The sequence below is a fragment of the Microcaecilia unicolor genome, chromosome 5 (assembly GCF_901765095.1).
Source record: "Microcaecilia unicolor chromosome 5, aMicUni1.1, whole genome shotgun sequence".
Lineage (NCBI taxonomy): Eukaryota > Metazoa > Chordata > Amphibia > Gymnophiona > Siphonopidae > Microcaecilia > Microcaecilia unicolor.
Window position 1 is genome coordinate 66,562,088 of NC_044035.1, and position 9,469 is coordinate 66,571,556.

At 36.7% G+C, this 9,469-nt stretch overlaps 1 protein-coding gene across 1 annotated transcript in view; it reads right to left on the reverse strand.

Moving 5' to 3' along the window:
• EBF3 (EBF transcription factor 3) overlaps window positions 1-3,929 on the reverse strand; it is a 479,658-nt gene extending 475,729 nt beyond the window's left edge. The window contains exons 1-4 of the mRNA XM_030202964.1: window positions 3,492-3,929; window positions 3,071-3,227; window positions 2,554-2,617; window positions 1,786-1,841 (exon numbers count right to left, since the gene is read on the reverse strand). Of these exons, the coding sequence (XP_030058824.1) occupies window positions 1,786-1,841; window positions 2,554-2,617; window positions 3,071-3,227; window positions 3,492-3,625 (411 nt within the window). The 5' untranslated portion in view covers window positions 3,626-3,929. The remainder of the gene's footprint in view (window positions 1-1,785; window positions 1,842-2,553; window positions 2,618-3,070; window positions 3,228-3,491) is intronic.
• Window positions 3,930-9,469: the final 5,540 nt, after the last annotated feature.

The following is a 9,469-nucleotide window of genomic DNA, read 5'->3' on the forward strand; positions in this document are numbered from 1 at the left end:
GTAACTAAAGGAAATGCTGGACAAATATTAATGTAACAGCTTTCTAAACAGATACTGTTTTGAAAACAGAGAAGTCATATTTGACAACGAAGCCATAACAACTATTTTATGGTTCCAAATATTTGTTGTTTCAGCATGCGGAATAACTTCTGGCGATTGTTTCTTTTCCACTGCTGAATTCGTGCATTTATTTTTTGATTTATTTTTTATTTTGTAGCACAAACAGAAATCCATAAACTGTCGGTTCAGCGCCATTGACTCTTTGATCAGTTACTGGGCAATTTTTCCCGTTAGAGGGATGAAATGCTCTTTATTTTCAACAGTGTTTGTGCAGTTCAAATTTCCAGCTACATGAACAATAAAAGTGTACTTAAACATTCAGCTTCTTTATCCCTGCATTCGGCAGAACTGAAACTCATAGCTGTCTATATAAGCTTCTTAATTAGACGACTGCGATTTCCGAAAACATTTAGCTGTAGATATACAAAGGAAATAAAAAGCACATTGTCAACTCAAGAGCGCTCCAGAATCTGAAAGGGCTTGTTGTATAACCCATTGAAATAATTGCTGAAGGGTCTAACTCAACGCCTTCGTCTTTTGTCACAATTGTACTTTGCCTGTCACTTCTGCTTGTTTTTCAAAAGGAAATCATATTGTCTTACCATGGAAGACATTTCATCTAATCATTTTCACGAAAGTATATGAAACAAACTTTGAGAGAATGTGTGTGAAAGACTACATGATTTTGTTGGTATGCCTAGAATGGGAATTGCTTTTGAACAGTGAACAAAAAAAAAAAGTCGCTTATTCAGGAAAGATATGATTGGTGCTTTATGCCTAGGAAACTCAAGTCTTATCAAATTCACTTTCAGTCTGAAAAGTTGGATAAATTAATTTTCAGGCTGTTTCTTTTAAACCTTATTTTTATAAGGGTATATCTCTGTTTCATATGATTAACAACGACATATTTACAATATAGATTATATGTAGTCAGATGGGTTACATTTTTTAGATTAAAAATAATTCCTACAAAATAGTAATGTCTAAAAAAAAAACAGGATCAGCAGCAAATAAATGGTTTTCTCTGCTTAATTGCAAGTGAACTTTATTGATAATGTGTAGTTACCATCAGAAAAGTTGCACTAGTCAGGTTAAATAATTTAATAAACAACTGCTTGTAATTATGTTATTTACAATGTCTGACAGTGGATGGAAGCCGAAGGAGCAAAATAAACAAGAGCTGCTGTGCAGGAAATGAACGGGTTTGGGTGACCCCTGGAGCTTGAAGTTTGAATTATGGAGATGGGGGGCCGAGAGGTGAATCTGGACTACAGGAGAACAAGATGACTTTTCACCTCAACACATTTAACTTGGAAATCCAAATAAACGCTTCTCCTTCCCACATCCATGAGGGTTGGTGTGTGTGTGTGTGTTGGGGGGGGGGGGGGTAATTATGGTCATTTAGTGTTTTTGTTCTTAGTCACTAAATATGGCTAGCATAAATAAATGCTCTATAGAATTATGCTAGATATAAAGTGAAAAGTCAACTGCATCCAACAGCATCAAAATGATTGCTTATATAGCAAAACACAAGAGTGATACTTAAATAGCATTTTTGCATCCCTTTTCTGAATAGTTTGTATTGTAATATGGAATTTTAATTAGTACGTCAAGGCTACTGGAAAAGCTAATCCACTTTTCAATTTACAGTCCATCATCTTTGAAATCAAAGTGTACATATGAAACTTCGCAGGTTAAACTGAAGTGAAAGTTGAACTCCCTCACCTGTTTGGTCATGGAATCTATTAGACGAACATATAAATCCTGCTCTGTTCTAACGCCTGCAGAAAAAAAAAAAAAAGACAGAAAGGAAGAAAGACAACAAGAGAAATAAGGGCAAATGATCACCAGGATTACAGCCGCACGGAAGTTAAATCACAGTGTGTGCATGAGATCAATCAATTTACAATCGCATGGTATGCTTCAAATTGTATGATAGAGTTAGAAATTTAAAAGCATGGATCTTTTGAGACGGTTTTGAACTAGAATATATGGCAGCTGACATTTTAAAGAATAACAAAACATAAACTAATTCCTGAAAGTAGCTTTATTGTTTTAACTATTTTAGTTTATTGTTTCAAAATATCAAATGTGTACTACATGTAATTTAGGATACGTTGCAATATTATGTCTTGTCATGCCAGATTTCAGCCTTTCTACCGGTGGAGGAAGCATATATAGTCCACAGATTTAGTCCAGGAATATAATTAACATTAATTTGAGAAACTAAAACAAAAAGTCACTTAAAGTGATGTTCTCTTTGAGCACATATTGATCGCCCCTTTTACTTCTGCTTCAAGGACCAACCGGTTAATCATGTGAAGTACCATTGACTTATTGATCGTTTATGTTTTGTTTTCCTTATATACCATGACAAGAGACGTGTTAACATCCATGTAATTTTAATCTCCAAAATCTTTTATATCCTTAAAACCCCCTTCAGGTCAAGGGATTTTTTTTCATAGTACATTAGACTTAATAACAATCACTTACCATTACTGTACAATAACTGAAGTTTATAATGAATCCCATTGTTCGTTTTCTCACTATTTGGCTCCTGAAAATAATGGTAAAATAATTACATTGAGTAAATAATGTCAGAAACGCCAGTCTCTTTCCTTCTATTTTATTATATTTATTTATTTATTTATTTTTAATATTTTCTTCGAATCTGGTAGCTCAGGTCTTAAATGTATAGAATATTTGCAGTGGCATCTTGGAAACTTCCTCATAATGTCTACTGGGCTGCACAGAGCGTAGCAATTCATGTTTAATCTGCTAAAATCAGTCAATATTTACAGATAAGTTTGTAAAGCTTCAGATTCAGTCTTAGCAGCCAAGTGCTGTTGTAATAACAGGGAAAACTACACGTGGTTTGGGCGCCTCTGGAGTCCCGTTAGGACTCGCAGTGTTTAACTCCAAGTAAAAATTGTCTTTGATCATTTTAATCATACTTAAATATACAGAGGTATATATATATATATGTATATATAGACAGAAAGAAACTTACTTTATCTTTCTCCACAAAGTCCACAAAAGCTGTTCTTTCAATCTCCACTGGTTGTCCCTGCCTGTCGTATAGAGCTAAGACGAAGTGGAAAAAATTGGATTTTCTGAGGTTGGAAGGTGGCTGTTTTTCGAAATGTGCCCGAGCCAGCCCCAAACCGCTGCGGGAGAAAAGACAACGTCTCGGTGAGATTTGCAAGGACACACCAGGGGTATCGGCTACTGAGCAAAACATGGAGATGGAATTACATTTGGGGAAAGGAGATTTCACGATTTGTCACTAAAGCCGTAAGATGATGTAATGAAAGAAGAGGGGAAATGCTGAAGAGGAGTACAGGGAAATTGTAATTGATCTGGACTACTGAGGAGATTTACGGTCGGTAGGAGAAATAGGAGAAAAGCCCCTGATCATTTGGCACACGTACCTTTGGGCGGCTGTGTTAGCATCCACTACCCCAGCAGTATGCATCCATGATCGGACTGGATTCATCCCACTTCCCAGCGGTTCCTCTTTCATGGTCGTCCCACCTCTTGGTATATTTTCCTGAATCCCAAACATTAAAACAAATTTTGGACGAAACCAGCTCCTACCAATGGGGTTAAAATTAAGGAAATGTCAGAATTTTTTTTTTCCTTGGCGACTGGACTACAAGAGATGACTTTACTCCCTGTGATCACTAGGAGAAAAGCCCAGTTCAAGTCTTGCTTCCTTCTTCAATCTGTCCTGTATTGGCACGACATAAACAATTTACTGAGTACTTCTTGCGGCTAGTTGGACCGCGTTCCAGTTGTTGATACAAAAGTGCAACTAGTCGGATTTTTTTTTTAATAAAGGAAAGAAAAGGAATAAATATGATTGTTGTTGTTTGTAGATGCTCTCAATGTGGTGTCATCCTAGTGAAACAGCATCAAAAAAAGCTTCAGGACACTGCTGAATCGACCACTTCTGGCAAGGCTCTCCTGCTCCAAAAGACAAATAAACGAAAAAATGATTACCATGGAGGTGTTCCTGGGCACAGGAGAGGTTGATGAGGGGCCTTTAGCGTCTCGCAGAATGGATGGAAGCGTACAAAACTCAGCCCTCTATCCCTTAGGAATGGAACCTTTCCCGGGAGCCAAAACTCTAAACCCACGGGAACAACGCTGTCAGATTCTGACGTGCTGGAGGCGGAGCGTTGACCATATTTGGTGGGTAGGACGATTCCTCCTTCCTACTGCTCCACTGCTTGTTTAGTTCTGAGTGACTGCAGCATCCTGAGAGTACTGTACTACTTTCCCTTATACATACAATGGAAGTTTAAAAGTTTTTTTTTTTTTTAAATGAATGTATTATCAGCCACTCGCTATTTTATCAAATAGAGGAAAGAAAGGCGCACACCTGTGAAATGCAAACTTTGTAAAAACGTAATAATTACAAAAAAAAGGTCAGCTTAAAATTACTATCAGAGGCATTTTTTGTTAAAGAAATGCACCGTAGCTTTTTGACAAATTAACACAAATAAGGATTGGGATATCGAGTCTATTTTAGTATAAAAAAAAATAAATGTTAAGGATTGGTCATTAAAGATTAATTGACTTTAAGTGTATGAGTTCAGACAGTGTTTGTCAGAAATGATTCTGTCACAAGCTGCATAACAAATGCTTGTTTGGGATTAACATGACACTTTGCCGTAGTAAGAACTCAGGAAATAATTTCATATATCTTGCCTATATGTTGGAAATAATACAGGTGATCTGTAAAACTGCCATCATCACACCCTCATGGAAATATTATATATTGATACATTTTACAAGATAAAGCTATAACATCCCTGATGGACTGGTATAAAAAAAATGCAAACTTTGAAAATAATGAATGAAAAGATGACATAACGTTTAATTTGATATATGTCCCACATTGGAAAAAAAAAGGAATACATTGTAGTTTTCAGCTATATCTAATACAGGAATTAGGGTCTTGTGGCTATGCCTTTCCGTAAAATACACAGAAACTCAAATCGATCTTCGGGGTTTTAAAATAAAAACAGATGCCTAAAGTGTAAATTGTAGCCTCATTTCCCCTTTAACTGTTTTCCGGAAACAGACTAGGTAAAAGGCTAAAGCGTCTTTGAACAGATTGCCAGAAGCCACACTAACCATGTACTATCGTGCATCATAATCACTGAAATGGCAAGGAACTTTGCTTAAAACATGTATCCTGAACGTTTAAAAATGTACAGCGGGAGTGCCACTGACTGCATGGGGAAAATAGCCGGAAAAAAAAAAACTCCAGAACCTATTTACAAGCTACATACTTTACATACAAGAGAAGACCCCGGGGATGGACAAAGGCTGTCCTGGACACTTTCCTACAGAGAGAAAACAGGCCCTCTTTGATAGCTTTAAAAAAAAAAAAAAAGGGTACGCTGGAGGACAACTGTATTGAATGAAGGGATCTTTCCACCTTGTGTAGGTTGGCACTTTCTTTTTTTGTGTGTGAATTGGCAGGGTATGTGCGTTAATATTTTAATTAATCGGTGAAAATCGAAGTCCGATTTGTGTTATCTGGGGACACCCATCTCTCCTCCTAGGGGTGAGAAAAAATGTGCTAGAAAGCAATCTATTTTGCTGGTGTTGGGGGTTAATGACTATTGCCAAAGATAAGTGAATTATCAAAGCTGTTGCTCTAGCCCAATCTCAAAATCCATTATATTGCTGGCCGTCTAATTAAATACGTAAGTATAATAAAATCATATTTATGACTATTTGAGGGTAATGAGATTAGTCTTTAGAAGCGATCGCCACATATTAAAGATGCCACTGTCTATAGAATGTTAATAACCTTAAATCAAAGTGTATGGAAAGTATTTCATGATAAATTAAAATTCCTGATTTCATAATAAGTGTAGAGCTTTTCGGCTACAAAAGAACAGATTATCAAATAAGATACTTTCATCCATGGAGGTGCAAATCTAGCTAAAGTTACCAAAGAACGAAATTGTGCATGATAACAAAAATGTAAATGTGCTTGCATATTTATTTTCTAAAGATGTTTTAACATTTTGACTGTGTCTTACATCGATTTAGAGGATTGATCTTAGAGTACATAAACTGCATTCTGTTAAGATGTTTAAAATATTTTTAACTATTTTATATATTCAGCAGCACTAAAGTTGTCTGTTTTCAGACTAAGCCAAAGTAGAAACCTTAGAATTATTTACGGTATCCTAAATTCAGATTACACGCGTCACGACGATTTAAATCTGATTATCAAATTAGTAGGGTTTAAAACAAATCCTTTTAAATCTGATACTGTTTACTAAAGAGGGAGGGAAAAGTTTCATAAGCTCATCACACAGGGTAACGATCCTGCCCCAGAAAGAAAAGGAGTTTAAAACCTTTTTGACAACAAATGCAGCTGCCCTACTATTTTGGACGATATTAGCGAAAATGAATGCAAATCTGTGTCAGAAGCCATCTGGCCAGAAATAGGGGAATCAGCTGCTCTTCACAACAGGCTCTGCGACTGAATCTATTTTAGCCCATTTTCTAGATCATCTGGTCCTGCAACTCAAAGCGTGGAAAATACGGTCTTTATCATTCACCAACTTTATCTTTTCTGTCAGTATACTACTGGCTGGAAACCGCATGCAATGAGAAACTTACACAAGATACATCTTTTATATGAATATTTCCAGAGGGTTTAGAGGAAGAGGAGTACTCAGTACACTTTTTAGCTTTTGTCTGTGAACTGCGGCAAGATTTACCCTATACGTTTGCCTCTGTGTAAGAAAAATAATCAGCTGTTCTTATTTCTGAAGAACAAAGTTCCGTGTTGTAATATAGTAGTCAAGGATTAGAATATATTTTTCAAAGAAAGAAAGCAAACCATCAGTCTTCCCATACAATACTTAATGTATGAGAGAAGATATGATCTCCATCACACGCTAAAAATCAAAGCGAGGAAGCAGTTTACAAAGTGAACAATACGCACGCAGTATTTACTGTTCCTAGTGTGTTTGCTGTGCATCATACTTTGTTTTTTAACTTGGCCATCTGAAAGTAATCACAGGCTACTAGCTCCAATACATAGACAAGGTACTACAGGAAATTTAAAACAAGTGCTTCTCTGGAGTGCCTCTTTGCACGAGCAATACATTGATTTGTGTCTTAAATGAGCAGGTAGCGTACTTGTCTGACTGCTGCATGGAGCCAGCATGGGAAGCGTGCTAGCATCAAGTCTCGACTTTAGAAAAGTTAGTCAAGCAGAAGACGTCAGGATTAGAATGAGATTTGCATACTGTAGCCAAGACCTCCCGAAGTAAAGATCCTCCTTCTTATAGTGTGTGAAGTGTTCTTTTTGTGTGAATTTACGGGGTGAGGCTTCAATGATCCCCCACAAATTTGCATTTAAATAGCGACATCAAGCGATTCGCGTGCCACACACCAGTGGGCTCCCAGATGTCAAGCCGAAGTCAGTCAGATGGCCATTGCCCAGCTGTCCTTCTAAACATCATACCAGAGCATACAGTGACCTTAAAGAGACAGAGCTTCCTTCTGCACATTCAGCTGAATGCACATAATTTGTCGGAGCATGTGAAATTATAAGGTCTTCCGATTTGTTTTAGAAGGAAATGCATATGTGTTCGAAAAAATATATATATATATATATGGTTAATAGGTTTCCAATGAAAGCCAGTGGGGAATGCGATCACCGTTCTGGTACACTTGCACAGACAGCCTTTGTGTCACTGTCGCGCACACTCACACACACACACACACATGCATGAGTATGTGTGCACATAGTTATTTCATAGAAATAATTTTTAACCATAGTACAATATATGGGAAGATCTACGCATTCCTTTAAAAAAATTATGAGGCATATACCAAAAACTTGTAATAAACTGGACTTCGACTTTCTAAGTCAATCTTACAACATATAATAGTCTTAAAACATGTGAATTCCATAATTTATCGCTACATCCATGCACATGTGTATGTTAACAATGACAGTCTCCTAGTTTCATAGTTGTATGGATGCAATGAACTCCTTTTTTTGTGGGGGGGGGGGGAGGAAAGGGCATCTTAATTTGCAATCATCCTTTTAACACCGCTTTGCAATAAAGCAAGGCGATCAGTTTAAATCAAACAACTGAAAATAACTACTCTGGGGAGGTTTTTCATGATTTGCCTCGAAGTATATAGCAAGAGCACTTATTCTATGCCACTTTGGCTTGGAGACGTTTGTGGATGCAGGGAAGAGGCTAATTCCAGGGGAAACTTGTACTGTGAAAGTTCACGCAAAATCTATAAAAGTGATGACCCAAGATGTTAAATTCAGTGGTCCTTTAGAAAAAAAAAAAACCTGGCATTGCTGTTTTACTGTTTTAAAGGGTTTCTATTATTTATAGATTTGTAGGAAAAAATTAGATTTTTCATGTACTTGTTATTACGTCTTATGTTTAAATAATACATTGAACTTGAAATCTGGTAATGCAACCACCCCCAAACATTTTGCCAATAGAAAAGAGTCCAACTAATGCTGCAGTCTGCTTTTTCTTCAGAGTCAGATAAAGTGCCTCTTCTGGTCGGCCCAAGGCTGTATCTCTGTGCCAGACGATCACAAGCAGGACAAAGGGGAAAGAGAAGAGTTCCTTCATTTCCGCAAAAGCCTTCTACCTGTATTTGCTCTGCAGGTGCCTGCTCTTGTTATGCAATGCTTTTCAGGAGGTCCTCCTCGAAAACAATTACACACATAGTGAAAGTTATATTAGGAAATGGCTAATTCAGCAAATGGGAATTCCACCTTTCCAAATGTTAGAGATCCATTACAAAAAAAAAAAAGGTGTGCCACGAACCATTGTAATGATCACAAAAGAAACTGCCATATAAAGTCTTTCTTATCAGAACTTTTATCTGGAATTATTTTATTTGAACTGCTTGTTAAAATCATGAAAGTCAAATGGAAAGAAAAGTTTGGGCAATAGACCAATTCAGTCAGTCTGGATTTATGAAGACTTAGAAAAGAAAATAGCGTACAAGCTTTAATATGAATCAGTACATTACTAATCAAATGTTACTTTTGTATGTAAGTGTCATATCTCTGTCTATAGCTTTAGACTTTACCCCTAGTGTACGAGAGATTTAGATAAATAAAATATGACTATAAAAAGTGAACATTGCTAGATAAATAACTAAGGATAGAGATAGACTATATATAATTTTACACTTGTTTTCAGTTGGAATGGAACTGACATGGGTAATATCTGAGACTGGAAGACGACATTGAATGTTATTACAATGGCCTGGGGAAGACCACGTAAATGTCCTGAAATAAAAATATCGGAATGGCAATATTTAATTCTTCAAGTAAGAATTTCTGTAAGTCAGACGCTGAGGCGCTGGCGAAGTTTGATAAACA